This window comes from Lynx rufus, unplaced genomic scaffold (genome assembly GCF_022079265.1).
Source record: "Lynx rufus isolate CCGP_SWC_20201006 ecotype Redwood Valley unplaced genomic scaffold, mLynRuf1.p SCAF_2, whole genome shotgun sequence".
NCBI classification, from domain to species: domain Eukaryota; kingdom Metazoa; phylum Chordata; class Mammalia; order Carnivora; family Felidae; genus Lynx; species Lynx rufus.
The window spans coordinates 61,467,249-61,492,786 of NW_025814834.1; the positions used below are offsets into that span (position 1 = coordinate 61,467,249).

General features: G+C 37.1%; 1 protein-coding gene across 3 annotated transcripts in view; it reads right to left on the reverse strand.

Annotated features, from left to right (window-relative positions):
- Positions 1-8,361: 8,361 nt before the first annotated feature.
- DYNC1I2 (dynein cytoplasmic 1 intermediate chain 2) overlaps positions 8,362-25,538 on the reverse strand; it is a 58,842-nt gene continuing 41,665 nt past the window's right edge. For 2 of the 3 annotated variants that reach the window (XM_047084066.1, XM_047084065.1), the window contains exons 14-16: positions 12,690-12,830; positions 10,755-10,880; positions 8,362-9,014 (exon numbers count right to left, since the gene is read on the reverse strand). In XM_047084066.1, the coding sequence (XP_046940022.1) occupies positions 8,901-9,014; positions 10,755-10,880; positions 12,690-12,830 (381 nt within the window). In that variant the 3' untranslated portion in view covers positions 8,362-8,900. The remainder of the gene's footprint in view (positions 9,015-10,754; positions 10,881-12,689; positions 12,831-25,538) is intronic. The other variant, XM_047084067.1, reaches the window with a different exon arrangement.

Sequence of the window (25,538 nt, forward strand, 5' to 3'; positions counted from 1 at the left end):
CTTCTGGATATATATCCAAAGGAAATGAAAAAAAGGATTTTGAAGAGATATATGCACTTCTATGTTTATTGCAGCACTGTTCCAATAGCCAAGATATGGAAACAACCTTAATTGTCCTTCAACAGATGAATGGATGCAGAAGTTATGGTACACACACACACACAGCAATATTATTCAGCCATGAGAAAGAAGAAAATCCTGCCATTTGTAACAACATGGATGGACACTTGAAGGCATTAATACTAAGTGAGGTGAGTCAGACACAAAGACGAATACTGTATGATATTCCTTATAGGCAGAATCTTTTTAAAAAGCCAAACTCAAAAGCAGAGAGAAGATTGGTGGTTATCAGAGGCTGGGGGGTGAGATACTTGGGGATATACTACTTAAGGGTACAAACTTGGGAGATGTAATGCACAGCACAGTGATTATAGGCAGTACCATATTATAAGTTTCAAAGTTGCTAAGCGATTAGATCTTAATTGTTTCCACCACACACAAAAAATGTAATTATGTGACATCAAAGAGCTATTAGCTAACACTTTTTCATGCTAAATAGCTGTTTATATAAGTATATAAAATAAACACGTTGGACACCTTATACAATCTTCTATCTTAACTATGCCTAAAAATTAAAAAAAAAAAAAAAAAACAAAACTACTCAATTGACTTTAAGAGAAAAGGCCCAGCACTGCCCTTAGGTGCCTCATTTTAGAGGGTATCTTCAAAATCTATGCCTACACCCTCCTATAGCTGTGCCCCTGCAGGGCCAATAGGATATCCCCACCTCGAGCCCATCTTATTCCTTTATAAGATCATGTTCAAGGTAGCTGGGACTCAAATTTTCTCCCTGAACAGCTCAGCTTCCAGAGCCTGCATGAGCTTCTTCAACCAGGTCCATCTTCCATAAAATGCACCTATAAATCTAAAGGGTAGTCAAGAAGTGCCTGTGGTTTTCCAGTGGTTCAAAATTTAGGCATGTGGGCTGCAGAATTCACAAGAGTTCCTTGGAGGCTCATCATTCACAGAACAGGTGGAAGAGAAGGAGAGGAATGGGCTGTGGGCTGGTTCTCCTCTGGCTGCTGCATTTTGAGGTGGAATTCTGAAAATTCTAAAATCCAAGCTATATGTACATGCTATGAACATAATTTAATAGCTTGTTTTTATAACAGTGAAATCTTCTGACCTACTGCTTCAAGGCCTGTAAATGTTAGGGGGAGGGCCTACAGAGGAGAAAAGTAGTGACTGCTAAATGGGTTTTAGGTACAGTCCTTGCTAACAGAGATGCCATAAGGGATGTCATACGATGGCTCAGCTGTAAAGTCACAGCTACTGCCATCACCCTCAGCCAGTGGAAACTTACTTTGTAGGTTCCCAGAAGCCAGAAAACTAATCTTAATTCCTCTCTCTTACAGAGTTTTTTGTTGTTTTTTTTTTTTTTTTTTTATATAGTCTTCTAAACATGTAGCTAGTACATAGGCTTATCTGGATAAAAAACTGACTTGTTGATTGGCTAAGATCATAAAGGCAGTGTAGTGTGGTGCTTAAGAACACAGCTCTCAATCAGACTGTTTAGGTTTGGTTCGTAGATTGTGAATCACTTAATGTCCTGAAGCCCAGTGATATTCTGGACCTGGCTTGTACCAGCTGAAGGAGAACCCCATTATATGCGCATGTTCCCAATTCCATATTCAGTGATATCACATTGGTAGTTTGCTATTTATTGGCCGTGGTGGGGGCATTTGTACCATTGGAAACTGGCTATAAATCAGGCCCACAGAAATTGGTTCAAATTAGTTTGTTTTTGTATATTAGTAATCATAATAGTTCCCACATTATAGGAAGCTAGGATAAATAAGAGTATGTGTCATATATAATCATTTAGTAAATGCTCAATAAATGCTACCAGTTATTAATAAATACATGGTCAGAATGCACAACGGCCAGTTCTTTGTAAAGCAGAGGAAACTTTGGAAACAAGAAATATACAGTTCCATTAAGTATGAAGAGTTAGTGGAAGATCTTTTGAGTGTTTCTTCCCCATTCTTTTTCTTTGAAACTTACTGCATTCTGGTTTTGCGGTCTCTTTCAGTAGAGGAAGCAAAGGGAGGAGAAGGATTAGAAGGGAATCCTAACGGGTCAATCCAGAAAGCCTTGTGTGGTAAAGCAGAGACCTCTGAACTTGTACAAGCTTGTTTTTAAGCTCTAACAGCCAAGAGATAAAGCGTATAAACTTGTAAGTGCTACTGAAGAGCAGTTATTGAACCTGTTAAAGGTTATTTACTCATCACGTACCATAATAGCAATGCCTCATATTTGTATCTTTTTTTTGTGTGTGTATAATTCTTCATTTTCACACGGATTCTGGTTTAATTCTATAACAGCCCTGTGAAGCAGCAGATGTAGAAATAAGCTTAGAGAGGTGAAACCATGTGCTCAAAGTTATGGTTAACCGAGTTTCAACACAAGCTGACTATAAGTCCAAGACTCTTTATACTAGAAATACAAATCTCAGAACCACCATGTTTTGAACGAGTTTACCAACCAAACATTAGAATTTTGTGGTCAACTGTTTCCTCTCAGTGGATATAGTTCCAACTAAGGTACAACATCCTGATAATGTTATAGCCTTTTGGGGGGCTTTTGATCTCTGTGGATCTATTCCAGTTATTCTCTTGTTACACTATTATTACTATGGCATTCATTTTACAATATTTAGGATGAAGGTCTAGAGAGATGAGGAACAACAAACCCCAGGGGCAGTCTTCTATGAATCACACTGTTCTTCTTATCTAATTTTTTTTAATGTGTATTTTGTGTGAGAGAGTACACAAGAGTGCGAGGGGCAGAGAGAGAGAGAGAGAGAGAGGGAGAAAGAGAATCCCAAGCAGCCTCCACGCTGTCAGCACAGAGCCTGATGTGGGGCTCAATCTCATGAACTGAGATCACAACCTATGCTGAAATCAAGAGTCAGACCTTTAACCAACTGAGCCACCCAGGCACCCTTCCTTGTCTGATTTTCAACACAAAATACAAAAGTCCTTTTTCCCAATTGATACCACCTCTATTCAAGTAACTCCTAAGTTTCAGGAGAGCTGATGGAAGAGAACAAGTCCTTCACAGCCATCTAACAACCCTCCATGTACTGACAGATCATGACTGTATCAAACATTGGGAATGAAGCCCATTAGGAAGGACCTAGTCATTTTGCCAAGTTTCTTGCTCAATTGGTACTCATTAACATGTCAAGTTTTGACTTATTTCAAAATCACATTTTGGATACAATGAGACAGCAGAGATCTGCCAATCCAGATGTGAGTTAGATAAAAGCTATTAGTGCAGGACTCATCTTAGGGCTTCCTCTAAGCCTGACAGCCATACACAGGTCATCAAGGACTGAAGCTCCTCCTTCTAGTAATTATCTTCCTACAGCAAACACAAGTTATTTTCAAAGGAACTGACTGTAGGGAAGAAGGAATGGAACTGTGTAAGTTAAAAAAAAATTCTTTTAATGTTTATTTTTGAGACAGAGAGCATGAGCAGGGGAAGGGCAGAGAGAGAGGGAGACACAGAATCTGAAGCAGGCTCCAGGCTCTGAGCTGTCAGCACAGAGCTTGATGCGGGGCTCGAACCCACGAACCATGAGATCATGACCTGAGCTGAAGTCGGACACTTAACCGACTGAGCCACCAGGCGCCCGGAACTGTAAGTTTTAAAAGTTGAAGAACTTCTCCCCAGAATTTTGTGTAAGTGACTGATTCCAGTTCTGCTACCATGTAGTTGGGTAGTCATGAATTTTTTTCTCAATGATTTGTAAAAGAGGTTCCACTTCCTCTTTTTCGGTCTCCAGATATCACAACCCATGTTATACGTAAGTAACATAAGAGCAACAGCTGAGTACAGGCTGGAAATTCAGAGTGGGTCATTGTTTTCCTATTTTCATAATTTATAAACCACAGAATTTAATAAAACATTCCTGGGAAAAGTATCACTGATTAAGGGTAATTAATATCCCTCAGTTCACTGCCATTCCTAAACATCTGAGAGTTAAATTATGATGTCTTAGAATAAAAAAAATTTTTTCTTGGACACCAAACCACTTAACCCTCAGAAGATGCATTCTTATTACGCGGCACAGATGGCTACACAAATGGTCTCTTTACATTTTTGTATCCTTAAGAAAAAGAGAAAAGTTCCTTATTTGTGTGGGGCTTTATAATTTACAAGTTTTCACATACACAGTATCTCCTGTAATCTTCACAGAAAGTGAACATTTTCCTCATTTAACCCAGACGAATACTGACCCTTGTCCCGGGTTACATTACGGGTGGTATCAGGAATAGAACTTGGGTCTTCTGAGCCCAGTGTTCTTTTCCTCATACACCAGCCACACTTAAGCAGAAGAGATTTTGTTCCAAACCATTTCCGTTACTTTGTTCAGAAAAAAATGTTTTTTAATCTAGCATAAAAATTCACGAAAGATAACATTCCTTGCCATCAAAGCCTTACCAGTGCTATACCTGATTTCTGAAGTCACCAGAGGCAGGTCTCTGCATGTTCGGCACCAGGCGGGTGTGTTCTACACCCCACACAATCACTGCCTCACAGCTTTCTGGCCAAATCAAGCACATTAAAAAACAGGCATGATAATACATTACCAGACACCTGAATAAATGACCTCACAAAGTGAAACAGACCTTTCTGAAAGCTTACCTGAGTGCAAGCTGTTCCATCCTCTGAATGGGAACTGGTAATGGAATATTAAGAAGCCAAAACCGAGATTCCTGCTATGAAACTAACAACACAAAATACTGTAATTTTAGAAAAGTCTGCAAAAGATAGCTGATTGGCTATGTTGAAACTATCAGTGGTTAGGAACTATATACTGAAAACTTAAATACCTGAAATCCATTTGAACTTTAAGAAGTTGTGAACATGGCAGGCAGAAAGAATCTGTACACCTAAAATCCAACTAAAGCTCCAAGAGCGTCAGCCTATTGAGAAAAGTACTGCAATGTGATGACTATTCAAAGTCTTCTGGTTGGCATTCTGAGTTAAGATTATAGCATCTTTTTCTAAAACAGGTTTGTTATATGTGAAAAGGATTTAAAAAATTTAACATACTAAGTTACCTTTTGGGGGCAGTAAGATTAAAGAGACTGGTTAATGTTCTTAATTGTAATCTTTGAATTCAAAAACAATATTGAACATAGGTGTTTTTTTATTGAACATGGGTTGTCTCTGGGGCAACTTTCAAATTCTTTGGTAGCACTAGAAGCCCCCAGAATCTGTAAACCAGATCTTTAAGTAAATAACTGACCAGCACTAGAAGAGTCCCAGGTATTTTTCCCAAACCTGTAAGATCTTTCTTTAGTTGCTTAGCAATTGGCAAGATGATAGCAGGAAAGCAAGAATTCCTTTTTTGCTTCTGTGTAGCTTGGGGAAAAAAATCTGAATGGCAATCTCATCACTAAATCATCAAATGAGGCAAAGCCAATAGCTTTTTATCCTAGACTTATGCCCAAGATTCAGGAATGACACTACCACCTTGGATGCTACATCATGTTTGAAACAACTCAGTTCCCACAACCATTGAGCAGCTGGAGCTGTAACCAGTGATCCATCCTCTCCGATATACACCTAATTGCAGAGCTTTTCCTATTTAGAAAACAACACAATACCAATGTTGAAATACCAGGATTGTGGAAAAGATTTAAAAATGCATTGCTCAAGGACGCCTGGATGGCTCAGTTGGTTGAGTGTCCAACTTTGGCTCAGGTCAAGATTTCACGGTTCGTGAGTCTGAGCCCCACATCAGGCTCCCTGCCGCTGTCGGCACAAAGCCTGCTTCAGATCCTCTGTCCCTCTCTCTCTGCCCTTCCTCTGCCCATTCTCACTCTCTCTCAAAAATAAATAAACATAAAACAAAAAAGAATTTCTAAAATTGCACTGCCCAAGAGAATGGAAAGATGAAAAATCACATGCTTTACACCAGATTTTCTTTCATTCATTCAAGCCCTTCTTTTCCATATGGTTTAAGAGGTAGAGATTAGTCTATTCAGTACTAGTACAAAACAGAATGAATCAACCTACTTACAATACTGAAAGAGTAGGATCACTCCTAATACTTTCCTTTAGTTTCTTCCCCTTAAATTTTAAGTCATCCACTCCTTCAAGATGCAGTATGTCAGCATTACTGCAACAATATTTTATATCTAGAGATTTTCTAAACTTTGTAGGGAATGGGATCTATAAATACGAAGATAGATTCTACCAATGAATTTTTGTGTTTCTTTTTTTGCTTAAATTATACCAAAAATTACTTCTGAGACTTATTCTAAGTTAATTATTGTCTGCAAAACTGATTATTCTTCCAACACAAACAGGGATAACCCTTTAACATAATCTTTAACATCTCATTCAAAAGATAATAACCATACAATAAACAAAATAAGAAAACTAGCGAGAAAGCTATGGCTTGTTTCCCACTCAGAAAAAAGTATAACTGATCACGAATAAGGTCTAATTTCCATAACTGGATATTTTTGAAAATTTTAAGGTTTTCATCTGTAGAAGAGTAAAGAGCTGTGCTCTACTCTTCTAGTCAGCTTGATCTGTCAGAAGATTCTACATCAATATTGACAGTCTTAGTACTTACTTTTTTCCTGTCATACAATCAACCTCAAAAGGCAGTTCCTCCCATTAAATTCCTGTATTCCTAAAAATGTAGACTAAAGTTAAATGGGCAAAGGTCTCCATTGCATTTTTGTGGGGAGAGGGAGAGAAGGTATTCCTCAAAAGCACAATCTTTCGTGCTAAGTATTTTACTTACCAACTTTATTCTTTCGCAACTGAACACATCAACTGAAGCCCAAAGAGCATCTGATTTGCCACATCTTGTGACTTCCAACCCTAGTCATAATGATGTTTTCCCTTTTTCTAGTCCTTTTTACAAACTGATGGCAAAAAACATAATAACTATTACAGTGACTACATGAATTTCTCTATACAAAGACAGTGTTATCCTGTTGAAATTGAACTTCTGACTCAAAGACATTGCTACCATGAGCTAACATGAGATGTTTGCCTACTAATATAAAAAAAACAACAACTTATCTTTGGTATGCTATAGGCAATTTTAGGGTGTTAATTTGTGAAAACTGAATATATTAAAATGGAGAACTGCCTGAAGTAATTACAATTAATAATTTTTAGAGCTGGAAGGAAATTTAAAAATCATCTAATCTAAGCTTTATTCCTAGATAAAAAGAATGAGATACAAACAGACGGAAAGACTTGGCTAAAATCACACTTCTCATGAGTGCCAGAGCTAGAACTAGAGTTAAGTCTAGTATTCCTAGTTGATTATTTCTTACACTATATGATACTCATAGTTCAGAAATTTTATTACTGTATTTGGAAATTTATCTTCCAACAGATTTTAGTTAGAATTATAAAACCAAAACAAAAATGTTCAAATTCTGCTATCTCCTCTCCCTTCCTAGTTCATGTTCTGATGAATAAACAACAGGTAAACTTTAGAAAGACAAGAGGTCAGGATTAAGGAAATGGACAATTTAAAGTGGATAAAATAAAGATCTGATCATAATGCTTTCCTCTAATCCTGAAATTGTTTGATTTCAACACTAATTCTTAGATATTTGTCACTTATCTTTCAGACTTATTACACAAGGTTTTGTGGTAACAGATTTCAAGATGTGGAGTTGATACAATGACAACGTCATTTGAACACTTTTCCTTTACGGCTACTACTGCAACCATGAAATCAGTTTCTCTCAAAGGAGGTTTTAGTCTCAGAAAGCTCACATACATAGCAATCTCAATCAGTGAAAATAAGAGGCAGCTTTCTGTTTATTCTTTAGACTAAATAGATCTCAGATGGAAAGTAGGGGAGTAATGCAAAAGTTAACCTAGGAGAAATGTTTTAACTGACAGGTTATTTAAACATCAGTCCAATTCATTAAGAGATCTACAGTATAATGTATGGAATATTTAAGACACCAAACTGTGGGGCGCCTGGGTGGCTCAGTCAGTTAAGTGTCCGACTTCAGCTCAGGTCATGATCTCGCAGTCTGTGAGTTCAAGCCCCACGTTGGGCTCTGTGCAGACAGCTTAGAGCCTGCTTCAGATTCGGTCTCCTTCTCACTCTGCCTCTCCCCCTGCCCATGCTCTGTCTCTCTCTCAAAAAAAAAAAAAAAAAAAAAAAAAAGACATAAAACTACGAGATTTGAGGTGACTGCTTACAAGAGCTTAAAGAAAGATATGGGAAAAAAAGACACTTTATAAAAGAGATGGAAAAGTTAAAACTGCAAGGCTAAGTGAAAATAAAAATCTGAAAAGTTAAAGCATATTTGTTTTTATTTATAGATAGCTATCACATGAATTATAAAGAAGAAAAAGAACATCAGAATGGAACTTGGGCAGATGTATGCATGCTTTGGCTAAGAATAAACAACGTTCTTACATATTATGGTTAGTGAGAACATTATCAGTAGAACGGGGAATTGTGATTATTTAAAAATATGCAGAACTTATTTAATCTGTACTTTAGAAATAACCTGCATATAGTGTTATAAGTTGAAAAGAATTCAAAAGAATAACTAATACCAAATATACACCTGTGTATAAGAATTCAGAAAAGGCTACAATCTGTAAAGTCAATCGGCTGTATTAAAAATGACACAAATCCAAAACAAGATGCATGTTATATAAAAGGGACATTTTTGTAAGACTGTAAGATTTGCTTGCTGCATTAAATCCATGGTTTAATCCACGAAATCTCCTTTTAATTAACATTTAGATAGAAACATGCAAATAGCTTAGGTTCTACTTAGAGTCTTCCCCAAATCCACTAAGGCTAAATATCACCCTTACAGGAGCTAAGCAGGTATTCGGGTAGCTGCTTCCTCCTCTGCATCAGCTCGGTTTGCATTAATTTCTGCAAGCGTTCGGCCAAACCGTGCCCATTCATCATTTCGGGGGACAGCAATCTGCTGTTAAAAGAAAAACAATGTTTTTTCAATGTACGCTGAAATAAAAGATCATCTTACCCAGTATTTCAGTTTGTTTTCAAGTAATTTCTCCATTAAAAAGTAATAATTGACCTAAATGGTCTTTCCATAATTACAGGGACTATAACAACACTTTACAATACATTTCAAAACAAACGATGATGTTTGTGAAGTGTGTTGTGACAGCCTCAGAAATGATTTTGCTGTTACCACCATCAGTGCAAGATAAAATAACAATGACGCTCTGTAAATATAACTCCCATGCACTATCTCATGGATTTTGCTGGTGGGGAGGAATTCCTTAACAGTTTTTACTTCTTGCACTATTCCTAATAGGAAATAGTTTTTGAAGCATGCTTCAAAGGGGTTTCTTATAAGTATTTATTTTTGCTTGGAGCATAAGATAACCTTTTTAGATATCTTAATCCCTTCATCAGAAGGTACGTTATCTCTTAACACTTTAGTGATGTACAAACAGCAAAAGGGGAAAAAATGCTTCCCTGAAGCATCCAAGGACCAAAACTTTTTGATAACTGTCATCATAATATTGGAGGAATTCAGATACTGCCATATGAGGACACAAAGCACTCAGGGTGGCAAATGAATGTGCCTGTTTCTTAACCTACCATATTAGATTGGATAGTGATATTCAATATGGTGCTACCAGACACATGTGGCAATTAAGTTAAATTACTTAAAATGAAATAACATTTAAAATTCAGTTCTTTAGTTGTACCAGTCACATTTTAAGTGTTCAATAGCCATATGTGGCTAGTAACTACTACATTGGTGCTGAAAGACAGGAATTCCATCTGTGTGGACAGTTCAATTGGTTATTCTAAATGCTTCAATCTACCTCCCCTCAGATCCAATTGCTAGAAACTGTAGGGTGTCCAGAGGGGTGGCGAATCATAAAGGCAGAGCAAAAGCAAGAGTGACTAAGGCACTAGTCAGGACTAACAAGAAGGAAATCACCCTGGACATTGCGGATGGCCAACCCAAGTACTAAAGATGAGAGAGATGCAACTCATCCTACTGGATTCAGTGATAATGGCTTTGCAACAAGGTTCACGTTACACACAGTCATCAAATAACTCTCAAAAGAGTAATACTACTTTTTAAAAATATTTATCTTGAGAGAGAGTGTACACATGCACAAGCAGGGGAAGGGCAGAGAGAGGGGGAGAGAGAGAATCCCACGCAGGCTCTGTGCTGTTAGTGCAGAGCCCAGTGCAGGGGCTCTATGTTACAACTGTGAGATCATGACCTGAGCCAAATTCAAGAGCTGGATGCTTAACTGACAGAGCCACCCAGGCACCCCTCAAAAGGTATTTTACTACCTGGCCCAAACAAATCTACAAATACAGAAAAATAAGAACTTAATTCTGGAAAGCCCCAATGTCTATAAACTCAACTTTGACTCCAAATTTCTGCTTCTTCCTGAAGAATTTCTAATTTCTAGTGATTTATGCCTCAAGAAACAAGGTACTTCCAATGTATGATATTATCCTCAAAATCTGTTGCATGGGGACACAGAACGTCTAGTTTAGGAAAATTAATTCCAAGAGTTGCTTCTGTGGTGGAAAAAGTTTCATCTTTACAACCATATAGTTTATACAATTCATGAACCTTGAACACTAGTTTTAGCCACAAAGATACCATAACTACAATGCCCTGAAAGCTAAACAGATGTATCAAAATTACAGGCAGTGAGCCCCATACCTCTCCCACGTCATATATGACAATCTGTCCTTCAGAATCACCCACAGCAATCTCTCTTCCAGAATGAGTCCATCTTACACGATTAAGAGCAGGATTACCCTCCACAGAAATGCTGGCAGTTGGCACCTAAAGTCATTTAAAATATAGTGCAGTGTTAAAAGTTTCATCAAGATTTCTATAAACATGTAAAGCATGTTTTAAAACAAAGATGAAAATAGATAAAGAATTTTCCCAACTTTCTTCCTATGTGGTAATACTTTATGAATGACATTATAGTCAATCCTTGAAAATGGTTTGGGAAAATAACTGAAGTTCTTATATAAGAAATTCTCACGCGACTGGATACATTATTTTGAAAGATCTTTTGTTTATTAAAGGATTCTTTGTTGTTATTTTAACTTTTTTAAGAAATCAAGCTGTTTGAAAACAGACGGCCAAAACCCCATTTTAAAGAAATTTCAAAAGCCCTCATAAACAGATTACGGTTCAATTTTAGAGGACAGAAATTACTTTTGTAGGTTGCAACTCTGTCAGCTGAAACCCGTGATTTGATCCACAGTTCCTAGAAACAGCTTATACTGAAGGTGCAGTATGGGTCTTTCCAAAGCTCTTGTTCCCATGAACTCTCTGGAGTGAGTAGGAAGATAGCACCAACACAGTGGTACCAGCCCCTTGGACTCTGACTGTACCTCTCCTATGCTGAGGAAAGAGAGATTTATTTGCCACACACGGAACAAACATTTAATGTTTGGCTCAGACTGGAGACACAATAAAATTTCTGAAATCTGATTAAAAATAATCCTTTTAATTGACACTAGTCATCCCCACGTGATTAATTTAACTCCTAGAATGCCAAAACTGTTATAGAGAAAAATTATAATTTAGATATATTCTTTGAGGTAATGATTATAGGAAAGATCCAAATTTAAGCATTACCACAAATCTCAAACGCCAAACCCAAAGTAGAAAAATACAATTACTTAGTATACCATTCTAGGTAACTACAAATGTAATAGTAAGCCCAACCATCTAGTCAGGGCTTAACAACTTTTCCTAGGAGTATCTGAATGTTCCTCCTCAAACTACTAGACCAGTAGTTAGGATAGTTAAGTATTCCTACATTTCCAATACATAACTTCATTGCCCTGTATAACCAACTATTTTATTTCAAGGAATTTGGACAGCTGCCACTAGACATATGAAGAAATGTGGAATGCGGGGGGGAAGGCACCAGGAGACTTTCCCCTCAATAACTGCTTCTGACAGAACTGTAAAATATTACTTCTTACCACCACGTAGCAATAGAGAACTCAAGGAACATCTCTAAGTTGGTAAAAATACACATAGCTAATATAAGTAATAGCTACAGTTAAATTTCATTGACAGTAAATGATTTTAGCATAGTAATTAGGCAATTTGGTGATTTCTGTATTCATTTTATAGTAACAGTAACAACCTGTTTTCAGTCCTTTATGGAACAAGTCATCAAAATACATTCTTTCATTCAAGTAAGTCAGGCTAAGACCAATGTTTACGGATGATATACAATTCTGTCAAGGCTAAGAGATAATTTAGAAATTCAGAATTAAGGTTAACATATTTCAACAGTCTGAAACTATCTGCTTTGTAGTCTATGAATGAAAAATATCCCAGTTGCCTTATGAATGAGACTTTGCCAGGACATTACAGACATGATAGTGCTTTTCAGAAGTAAAAGGAAATGTCCCAGTGCTCTTGGCAACATTATTTCTCCCTTCAATTCTGCACAGCATGCTGTTTATTATTTAGGGTACAAAGCTTATTTGGTTGCTTTGTGATGAAGCTACAATCACAGAGCCCTTTTACATTCCTTGGGATAAAAAGAATTTCACAAATTATTCAATAAATCTCCAATTTTCTATTTTTCAGTGCTATTTTTGTTATTATCCTGCTCACCTCAGTGTCATTATTGAGATTCCACAAATCCAGCCTCCCCATGCCATCCACACAAGCAAACAGGGCTGGGTGGGTGGGTGACCACATAACATCATAAACATAGTCTGAATTATCTTCAAATGAATACAAAGGCTTGTTATTCTGAAAGGGAAAAGTTGATTCTTAGCATAGTCAAAATACAACATACATTAATAGGTATGAATAACATTTTATGATCTTTAACTCAGCCTAGAAGTTCCTCTTATTTGTTTCCCTACAAAATTACCTGGAGTTATAAACTAAGAATCAACTATGGGATTGCAGTTTCTTTTTAACTTGTAGACACCATACTGTTTAAAAAAAAAAGGAACAGAATGTACTTCAAAAACTCTTGACCATGAGAGGATTCTGGGAAGAGGATAGTAATGGCTGTATACTTTTTGAACCTCCCCTAAATCTCCCCATAAACCCAGACACAGCAAAGAGGATAGCAAAACCAAAGATTCACAGACAATATGTACACCAAAATCAGGAGACAAAGCTCCAAATGTGAGTAGAAACAAACCTCTGCCAACTGCAAGACCTACAGAGTACCAGCATCCTTGCAAGAAGAAGTGTGGAAAGGCATGGGGCTTTTGACGACCAGAGAGCAGAAGAGAGGAGACTCACAGTTGACAGCGGATGCTCACTGCATAGTGCTGGGGAGCACGTGGAGTCTGAGAATCGCAGCAGAAACTAGGAGGGAGTTTAATGCAATTCTATTTATAAATAATGCAAGCAGACTCCAATGTGATGTAAGTAAGGTCTAATGGTGCAGTCTGAGTTCTATAAACTCTCAAAATTAACAAACCAAAGTTCTCTTTCAAGACAAAATCTCACCAAAGAGAAACTGCTGGGAGAAGAATCAAAGTTGTGGCATATACAGCACAGTAGGACAAAGGAAAGACAAGGCTCAGGTAAAAGTGGTAGAGAAAAACATAAAACACACATCTCAGAAAGTACAAGATAGACAGACACATAGAGGTAAATATCCACTTTGCAGAAAGGGGCATCGGAGGAGCACAGACTCTTGATCTCGGGGTCGTGAGATCAAACCCCACAGTGGGTGTAAAGATTTCTTAAATAAATGAAACTTAAACACAGGAGAGGTTTTTTTTTTTAATTTTTAAAATTTATTTTATTATTTTTTAATATGAAATTTATTGTCAAATTGGTTTCCATACAACACCCAGTGCTCATCCCAACAGAGTTTTAACCTAGACTATGAAACTAGAAAAGCTATCCTTGCCCATTACCTCCCTCCTAAGAGTAGAGAAAAAATCAGTTCACTAGTAGACAATAAGCAACAAAAAAGAATCTTAGTTGGGGTGTCTGGGTGCCTTGGTCAGTGAAGCACCCAACTCTTTTGATTTTGGCCTAGGTCATGACCTCACACAGTTCCTGGTTCAAGCCCTGCATCAGGCTCCGCGCTGACAGTGCAGAGCCTGCTTAGGATTCTCTCCACACCACGCACCCCCCCCCCACCACCCCCGTCTCTGTCTCTCTCTCATGCACGCTCTCTCTCTATATTAAACAAATAAATAAATACAATAGTAGGTTCTTAGCCAAATCCCAAAGTTATTGCAGCAGATCATCAATAATGGTGTCATGACAATTAAATGGGAAAAGAATGTTTTTTGGGGGGTACAAGATGAATATGCACATGCACAAGAATGAAGTTGGACCCCTCCTTTCTCGTACCCTACACAAAAAGTAACTCAAAATATACTAGTAGCCACAGCAATCAGACAACAAAGAGAAATAACAGGCATCCAAATCAGTAAGGAAGAAGTAAAACTTTATTTGCAGAAGGCATGATGCTATATATAGAAAATGGGGAAAATGCCACCCCAAAATTGCTAGAACTGATAAATGAATTCAGTAGTCAGAGGATACAAAATCAGTGTACAGAAATCTGTTGTATTTCTATACACCAATAATGAAGCAGCACAAAGAGAAATTAAGAACACAGCCCATTTACAATTACACCAAAAATAATTGACATATCTAGGAATAAACTTAACCAAAGACATGAAAGACCCATACCCTGAAAACTACAGAACACTGATGAAAGAAACTTAAGATGACACAAAGAAATGGAAAGACATTCCATGCTCAAGAATTGGAAGAATACTGTTAAAATGTCTCTACTACCCAAAGCAACCTATACACTCAATGCAATCCCTATCAAAATACAACAGCATTTTTCACAGAACTAGAACAAAAAATTCTAGAATTTATATGGAACCACAAAAGACACCAAATAGCTAAAGATACTTTGAAAAAGAAAAGCAAAGCTGGAGGTAATCACAATTCCAGACTTCAAGTTATATTACATAGCTGTAGTCATCAAAACAGTATGGTACTGCACCACAACAGACACAAGATCAAGGGAACAGAAGAGAAAAAAACCCCCAGAAATAAACCCACAATTATATGGTCAATTAATCTTCAAGAAAGCAGGAAAGAATACCCAATGAGAAAAAGTCTCTTAAACAAATGGTGCTGGGAAAACTGGTCAGCTACAGGCAAAAGAATGAAACTGGACCACTTTCTTACACCATACATAGAAATAAAGTCACAGTGGATTAAAGACCTAAATGTGAGACCTGAAACCATAAAAATCCTAGAAGAGTATAGGCAGTAACTTCTCTGACTTCTCAGCTATAGCAACTTTTTTCTAGATAGGTCCCTTGAGGCAAGGGAAACCAAGGAAACTAAAATAAACTATTGGGACTACCTCAAAATAAAAAGCTTCTGCATAGCAGAGGAAACAACCAACAAAACTAAAAGGCAGCCTACGGAATGGGATGACATATCCAATAAAGGGTTAGTATCCAAAATATATAAAGAACTGATACAACTCAACACCCAAAACCCAAATAATCCAATTTAAAAATAGACAGACGAGTCTTCGACATGAACAGACAAGTCTCTGAAGAAGATGTCCAAATGGCCAACAGACACATGAAAAGATGCCCATCATCACTTATCATCTGGGAAATGCAATCAAAACTACAGTGAGATATCACCTCACACCTATCAGAATGGCTAAAATCAACAATGTAAGAAACAACTGGTGTTGGTGGGGATATGGAGAAAAAGGAACCCTCTTGCACTGTTGGTAGGAAAGCAACTGGTGCAGCCACTATGGAAAATGGTATGAAGATTTCTCAAAAAGTTAAAAATAGAGGCAACCTTATCATCCAGCAATCACTCTACTGGTTATTTATCCAGAAAAGACAAAAACACTAATTCAGGGGCCCCTGGGTGGCTCAGTTGGTTAAGCGCCCAACTTCAGCCTAGGTCATGGTCTCGCAGTTTGTGAGTTCGAGCCCCGCGTCGGGCTCTGTGCTGATAGCTCAGAGCCTGGAGCCTGCTTGGGATTCTGTGTGTGTGTGTGTGTGTGTGTGTGTGTGTGTGTGTCTCTCTCTCTCTGCCCCTCCCCTGCTTGCACTCTCTCTCCCTCTCAAAAATAAATAAACATTAAAAAAAAAATGAAAAAAAAAACCCCCCTAATTCAAAGGGATACATGCACCCCTATGTTTATAGCAGCATTATTTATAATAGCCAAGGTATGGAAACAGCCCAAGTGTCCACTGACTGATAAATGGATAAAGAAGGTACACACACACACACACACACACACACACACACACACACAGGAATATTATTCAGTCATAAAAAAGAATGAAATCTTGCCATTTGCGATGACTTGGATGGAGCTAGAGAGTATAATGCTAAGCGAAATCAGTCAGAGAAAGACAAATATCATATGATTTCACTAATGTGGAATGTAAGGAACAAAGGGAAGATAAAAAGAGAGAGAGAGAAAGAGATATACCAAAAACAGACTCTTAGCTACAGAAGACAAACTGATGGTCACCAGAGGAGAGGTGTATGGGGGGAGGAGGATGGGTTAAACAGGTGATGGCGATTAAGGAGTACACTTGTTGTGATGAGCACCAGGGGATGTATAGAATTGCTGAATCACTATATCATACATCTGAAACTAGTATAACACTGTATGTTAACTAATCTAACACTACGTGTTATCTAACTAGAATTAAAATTAAAACTTAAAAGAAGAAAAGAAAGTAACTCAAAATGTTATCACATATCCAAATAAAGAGGTAAGGCTATAACTCTTAGGAAAAAGCATAGGAGTTAAGTTGTTGTGACCTTGGAGTCGCCAAACCAAAAGTACAAAAAACAAAAGAAAAAGTCAATAAATTGGGCTATATCAAAATTAAATGCTCTTGTGCTTCAAATACCCTCAAGAAAGTGAAAAGACAACATATACAATGGAGAAAATATCTGGATATCATACATCTGATAGGTGACTTGTATCTAGAACTCTTTAAACTCATTAATAAAAAAGGAAAACAAGCCAATCAAAAACTGGGTAAAGGATCTGAACAAACATTTCTCTAAGGAAGATCTACAAACAACAAATAATCACTTGAAAAGATGCACAACATCATTATCCATCAGGGAAATGCAAATCGAAACCACAATAAGATATCATTTCATACACTAGGATGTCTTCTAATAAAAAGGACGGACAATAGTAAGTGTTAGTGAAGATGTGAGAAATCAGAACCCTCATACATTGCTGGTGGAAATATAAATTAGTGCTGCTGTTTTGAAAAACAGCTTGTTACTCAAAATGCTAATTAGAGTTAACATATGACCCAACAATTTCACTCCTAGTATATACCCAAGAGAAATGAAAACATAGTACACAACAAAAACTCGTACACAAGTGTCCACAGCAACATTATTCACAACAGCCCAAAAGTGGAAACAACCTAAATGCCCATTAACTAATGAATGGGTAAAACAAAAAGTGGTATATCCATAAAATGGGATAGTTTTTGGCCGCAAAAGGAATGAAATATTGATACATGCCACACATGGATGAATCCTGAAAATACTATGTGAAGTGAGAGAAGCCAGTCACATACTGCGTTTCCATGAAATGTCTGTAACAGGAAGTTCCACAGAAATAGAAAGTAGATTAGGTCACTTCCAGGAGCTGGAGAAGGGAAATGAGGAATGACTGCTAATGGATTTATATAAGGTTTCTTTCTGAAATTTGAAAATGTTCTAAAATTAGACAGTGATGACAGTGCACATCTCTGTGAATACACTAAGAATTGTACACTTTAAAAGGGTGAATTTTATGGTATTTGAATTGTATCTCAATAATGCTGTTAATTAAAAAAAGAAAAAAGATAAAGTGAATTTTTTAAAAAGTGACAGACAAAAATTAACAAAAATATACCTATAAAGGCAGCCACTGAAGAAGAAAACCAAAGCAATAATATAGTACAAGTATGAAAAATAATTCAAGAGAACTCTCCTAAAATAAAAGACGGCTTGAAACTAAATATTTAAGAGTACTCCTTTTGTATCTAGGAAAATCAACCCTTTAAAGAAAAAGAAGAAAAAAAAAAAAAGTTTTGTAAGACCAGGTCACAATTAAAGAAAAGGAAATCAGACTGTCATCAGACTTTTTGACAACAATGCTTTTTGCCAGAAGACAACTGAATAACATTTAAGGTAAACAAAAAACTAAATCATGAATTTTATATATAGCCAAACTGACCTTTCTAACAAGACAGGCTATTATGAATTGGGAATAATGCAACCACAAGCACATCCACAAGCACTCTACTGCAGAATGAGCTTCAGATGACAAAAAAAAACCCTGAGGAGACATCAGAGTAAGGACAGGGAGATACCAAGTGATTCATGAGGGTAAACTTCACTTTACGGAAGCATGAACAATCTACAACTATAATACACTAAGAATGCAAAATCCAGACTGTGAGAAACTCTTAACAGGACAACCAACTTGGTTTCTTCTTCAACAACAGCAATAAAGCAAGAAGAGAGGGAAAGGAAGCCCTATCTTAAGAGAGGGGCTCAAAAGACATATCAACTGCAAATATATGGACTTTATTTGGGTCCTGCTGCAAACAAATGGTAAAAAAAATTTTTTTTAACTGAACATTGATTGGCTATTTAATGAAACTAAGAAATCACTGTTTATTTTTGGGGGTGTGATATAGAGCATCATGGCTTTCTTTTTTAAAGACTTTCTTTTTTAGAGATACATACTGAGTAATTATAGATGAAATAATATGTCTGGGCTTGCTTTAAAATCCAGGCGTATGGAGGGAGTGTTCATGGGAATGAATCAAACAAGACTGGTCATGTGTTGATAATTGTGGAAGCTAGGTAATGCATGGCTTCATTATACTCTTCTCTCTGCTTTTGTATCTATTTGGAATTTTCCATAATAGTTTAAAAATATTTACAAATTTCAGATATCATAGTAAATGTCAACAGCATGACTATCTTCGTATCTAAAAATGTTTGCTTGTAATTAAGAAATTTTTCACAAAACTTAAAAGTTTTATAAGCTATAAACAGAAACTAGTAAGTTTCTTATCCTCTTAAGATCACTATTTTCCTATAAATCTCTTAGGCAACAATGATAAATGAAGTCTCACTCTCAGGTAGTGGTTTTCAACATAGGCCTGGCATCACCATCATCTGCAGAGCTTTTTAAAAATCCAGATGCAGCAACCCATCCTCCCCCACCCCACCCCCTTGCTCCATACACTTCATCAGTGTTTCTGGTGTTGCTGCACTAGTGATTCTGATGCATGCCACGATTAAGAACCACCATGCTAAGGTATATTACTCCTGAGGTGATAGTATACTTCCCCAAGGACATCCCATTTTCAAGCAATTTTGTGGTCCCATCAAAGATTTAAAACAGAAATTGTTCAAAACATGTTCACTTGCTCAGCTCTGTAAGAATACATATTGGTCTACATAATGTTCTAAAGAAGGGGATATCAATAGAAAAATGGGCAAAAGACTTGAACAGGCACTTCACGTAATGGTCAAAAACCACATGAAAGGTGCTTAATCTCATTAGTCTCAAGATAATGTATATTAAAACCACAATGCAATGCAACTACACGCATCAGAATGATTAAAATGGAAAAAGGCAGAAAATATTAAGTGTTGACAAGGATGCAGAACTGGGGGAACTTTCATGTGCTACTGGTGGATTACAACTGGTAAAACTATTTTGGAAAATTGCTTGGCAGTATCTACTAAGGCAGAATGTAGGCATATCCTATGGCCAAGTATTTCACTCCTACATATATGCCCAAGAGAAATGGTTGCTTATGTCCATCAAAAGACATCTACAACTATGCTCACAGCAACACTATTCATAACAGCCCCAAACTGGAATCAACCCAAAAACCATCAGCAGTAGAATGGACAAATTGTGGTATACCTACACAATGGAATAGTATACAACCAAGAGAAGAAAAACTATATGAATTAATCTCACAAACATACTGTTAAGCAAAAGCAGCCAGACACAAGTAAGTAAATATTATATGATTCCATTTTTATAAAATATGAAAAAAGTTGAATGCAAACTAGATTAAAAGCTATTCATGTTTATAATGAAAAAGAAGACTGGTAAATATCTCAGGAAATGATTTAGATTAAATGTTTCATCTACTCAGTGCACTATGCTGCAGCCAGAAAAAAAAGCAGGAAGCAGTACAACTGGGTAAAAGATTGTATTAAAAATAAAAATACAATAAATGGCAACATGTTTCAAATCTTTCAAATGTGATTATAGACCTCTTACAATTGTTTCAAGTTTAATTTTAAAAACAGTCATCCAAGGACTAGCAATTTTTTCCTTTCAAAAAGAAAACATGTACTTAACACCAAATACTGTTTTGTAATATAATAATTTTATATAACTGTCAATTAAAACCCCAAATGGATCACTTAAAGTACATTTTAACGGTAACATTTTTTCTTAACTTGAAGACTTCTGCCTAAATGGCAGAGAGGCAGCAGGGAGGAACTGAAGAGGGGTACAAGACCCAGATCACTGTCTCAGGGCTACTAATAACTAGTTTTAAGACTTTAGAAAAGTCACTTCATCATTCTAGGCCCCTAATTCCTTATTTACAAGACAAAGATTTTGTATCAGTGGTTCTGACCCTTGACTATACATTGTAATCCTCCTAACCCTGGAGAATTTTTAAAAATACACTGTTGTTCGGATCTCCCCCTTAGATATTTTTTTTTTAATTTTTTAAATGTTTATTATTTTTGAGAGAGAGACAAAGCACTAGTAGGGGAGGGGCAGAGAGAAAGAGAAGGAGACACAGAATCCAAAGCAGGTTCCAGGCTCTGAGCTGTCAGCACAGAGCCTGATGTGGGGCTTGAACTCACTAACCGAGAGATCACAACCTGAGCTGTAGTCAGATGCTTAACCTACTGAGCCACCCAGGTGCTCCTCCCCTTAGATATTTTGATTTAATTAGTTCAGCATGCCAAGTGAGCACTAAAAGTGTTCTTTTTGTTTTTTTTTTTTAAGAGAGAGACAGGGAGTGTGAGCAGGGTAGAGGGAGATAGAGAATCTTAAGCAGGCTCCATCAGTGCAGAACCCAATGTGGGACTCAGTTCCTTGACCCTGTGGGATCATGACCTGAGCTGAAATCAAGAGTCAGATGCTCAACTGACTGAGCCACCCAAGCATCCCAAGGTTAGCACTAAAAGTTTTAAAAGTTGCCCAGGTTATTCTAATGTGACCCAAACTGAGACCCACTTAACTAAATAACGTCTAAAGGATCACTGAAGCTGTAAAATTATTACAAATAAAAGGTCTGCAAACACATCTGCCAAAAGAATGAATCAAAACAAGCTTCTTTGAATGATAGGTAGCATCCGAATAAGCAAAAGTAGCTCATTATAGTACAGTGGTGTGAATAAACACTGTATGGTCAAGTGAGAAGCCATATTTTTTTTTTTCTGAGTTCTTTACGATTATGCATTGGGTTGAATAGTTTCTCTCTCTCTCCCCCTACAAATTCACGTCCACCTGGAACCTGTAAGTGTGATGCTATTTGGAAACAGGTTCTTTGCAGATGTAATCAGGTTGAGCTGAGGCTATACTGCATTACAGTGGGCCCAAATCTAGCGTAACTGCTGTCTTAAAAGAGAAACATTTGGACAGAGACACCGAGACAAACAGGGAGAATACCATGTAATGACAGAGGCAGAGACTGGAGTGATGCAGCTGCAAGCCAAGAAGCACCAGGATTGCTGACAACCACCAGAAGCTAGGAAAGAGGCAAGGAGCACAGGAACAGATTCTCCCTCAGAAGCCTCCAAAAGTCACCAACCTTGCCAACAGCTTGATCTTGGACTTCTAGTCTCCAGAACTGTGAAATAATAAATTTCTGTTGTTTTAAGCCACCCAGTTTGTGGCAATTTGTTTCAGCAGCCTTAGGAAACTAATATAGTAATTCTATATTTTTCTATAGAGAGTTCTAGCTTAATAACCAGAAGTGTCCCTATAGTAAATCTATGAACATAACAAATAAGTGCTCTCCAGAGAACTGAGTAAGTATGCCCTCACTTGGATGAGAAGAGAAATAAAATCTCTTTAAAAACAAATAATTCCAAGATCAGAAACATCTTCCTATATAGCCTTATTGAAGACACAAACTTTTTGAGAAGGAATGTCTATTAAAAGCAATGGAAATACAAAGTAGAGTCTTAAAAGAAAAATGAAGACAGTACCCAATTGTCCAGGAGAGAATCTCAGCCAATGGATTCTAAAAATTACCACCCATGGCAAGGCTATCTCTCTATGAAAATGAATGAATCACACTATCTTTGCTTGATGCCATTAAACATTCAAATTAGAAAACTTCTTTTGTTCCAATTCCTTGCTCACTAAGCAATCTTCTGATTATAATTTGGCTTCCCACGTGGGTTGTCTACAGGGAAACAATGAGCTGGTCAGGCCAGCATGAGCATCTCTGGGCCTTCTGGCAATCGTTTCTCATTGGTAAATTAATAAATTGATCCTCTCCATGTCAGCGTCTTAGAAGCTTGTTAGTTCCAGTCAGCACTCCCTGGCTAATCAACTCTAGCAGACTGACAAGACTAAGTTTCTGAATATGCAAAGGGCAGGCTGGACACTGGCTAGTAGCAAGTTACTATAGTAATGCTAACATGGAGGACTGGTCCTAATGGTTGGACAGCCTTCCCCAAGAAACAATCCAAATTCAAAGCATTTTTTCATTTGAACTTGTTCAACATGTGCACAGTTGCTATTCCAAGCATTAGGAAAATCTCTTTAACCCCATTTTAAGGCTGGTATTCTCTGAGAGTTAAATAATTAAGCTGTTAAAATAGAAAAGAGGATTTAAGACATCAGAGATTGTGAAAATTCAAGGTGTAGATGGACTATCGAAGTCTGAAAACTACCTATTCTAAGAAATTACCCACATTAATAATTTTAACCATGACTGGTAAATACAATTCTGACAGGCATTTGTTCTGAGGTTAGAATATACTGTGCATACATGAAAACATTTTGGCCCCCAAATAAGTAATTCTTATATTTTAAGAGTGATTATGTAACAAGTATGGTTAGATGTAGTAGAATATTAAGCTAATTTACCAGGTCTACCCCTAAATTGAGCTCTTACAGAATCCTCTGGTTACCTTCAAGAAGTTTCATTCCTCACACATTCTTCCCACAATTTTTCAGGGCTGCCAAATACTTCTGTTGTAAACTTTCAAATTTGGCATTTTGAAAAGGTAATAGTGTCTTCCAAATATATTACAAGCAATGTCTTGGTTGGTATAAACCTCACCAAAACGTGGAAAATCATCTCCCTCTGTTTATCTTCTTTACTAAAAATAACTGAATTAAAAAAAAAGTCATGAAAACAATTTGATGACCCAGAACTATTGCTGCCTTATAAATTCCTGACCAGGCAAAAATCAGAAGCTGACTATAGAAATAGTTTTGTTTTTTTTTTGAACTTTTAAAAAAATTTATTATTTATTTTGAGAGAGAGTGTGTGCGTGCACAGGGGCAGGGGAGAGAGGGAGAGAGGGAGAGAGAGAGAGACAGAGAGAGAGAGAGAGAGAGAGAGAGAGAGAGAGAGAGAGAATCCCAAGCAGGCTTCGCGCTGAACACATGGAGCCCAACACGGGGCTTGAACCCACGAACCATGAGATCATGACCTGAGAGTTGGACGCTTAACAGACCAAGCCACCCAGGTGCCCCAGAAGTAGCTTACTTTAAGCTAAATTTCAGGCAGTGTCAAATTGAGATTTCTGGGATTTTTTTAACAGACTTACAAGGCAGAGAAGAAAAACATTTAAAGTTTGTTAAACTCATGAATGTGAAGATACTGGTTTAAAAGCTTAAAATGGAACTGGAACAATGTTTTAAAGGAGATTATTTAGAAACCTTGTCTATTATTTATAACTATTGTGTTGGAGAGCACAGAGGCTCTATCAGGTTTTTTGACAGGGCAGACAATAAATACCAATAATATAATTAATCATGAAGTATAAATCCAAGATCAAAACAAGAATACTGGAAGCCATGATATGATCAAATAAAAAAATATTTATTCAGATTGTTGCTGTTCCATTCTTCATAGACTAGAATTAGTTGTGTGTAGAAAAGTTAGAATAAAAGATAACTTTTCTGTAAAGTTTTAGAGTGCCCCTGAGCATGTATAAAAACACCCTGTTCAATGTGGGCTAGTCTTTTGGTCACTAATACTGGAGAGGTATGTACATATGTATGTGGGTGGGGGGAGACATATGTATCACAGATGAATGAATAAATGAAGCTCACAGAAGGAAGCAATGCCTAGCTCAATTAGCAAAGAAACCGATATGCCTGCCTGTCATTCTTATTCAGAAGGCAGTTCTATGTTGAAATACAGCAAAATACTAGAACAAAAAATACCAACCACCAATCAACCAGCTGTGTAACACCACAAAAGCAAGCATCAATCAGTCTGCTATCACAGACATACGTGCTGTTCTTGTTTAGGCAATGAAGAGGAATTCTTCATTTTCCAGTCCTGCTGTTAAGTTTAAAAAATTTGTTTTAAGTTTATTTATTTTCTGAGAGACAAAGACAGCATGAGAGGGGGAGAGGAAGAGAGACAGAAAATCCCAAGCAGGTTCTGTGCTGCCAGCCCAGAGCCCAATGTGGGGCTTGAACTCATGAACTGAAATTGAGTCGGACACTTAACTAAGCCACCCAGGCGCCCCCAGTCCTGCTGTTAAGTTTAAAGCTAAAAACCTGGCAACTGAAGCCCTGTGAAATATTTAAATCTACAAATCTATAAAAGATTCTTTGCAATTACTGAAAAAGGAAGCTGGGCAACAACCTAACAAAGATGTGATGTCTCCTGTGTCTATACAAAGGACTACTCAGGTGAAAACACATTAAGAAATCTAGCTTCTTATACAGCTGCCTGCAGCCTATACTGAAATAATTGGCCTCATCTCTCCAATTCTGCATCTTGCTTTGGTTTTACTAGCTAAACTATGTATTTCTTTGCTTGTGGTTGTAAGAACCTTCTTCTTCCTCTACCTTTTTCCACTGAAAAATCTCATTAAAAAAATTTTTTTTTTTTTTTTTTTTTTTTAAAGAACAACCCAAGAAAGCGAACAAATGATTGACTAAAAGCATTCAGGCTCTGTCTGATCCTCATGAAGGGAAGAGAAACTAAACAGTGCTAGGTGCCTATTACATGCTAGACACTGTGTTATGTACCTTTCTATAAGTTTCCTTCATTAGCCTTAAGTGCTATTTTTATACTCGTTAATGCCAAACAAGAAAATGCTCAAATTTAAAAGGCAAGCTTTTAGAGGCAAAATTTTCTAACTCACTTCATATTTTACATTGAAAGAAAGCATCATGAAAGAACAAGAGTGAACAGTGAA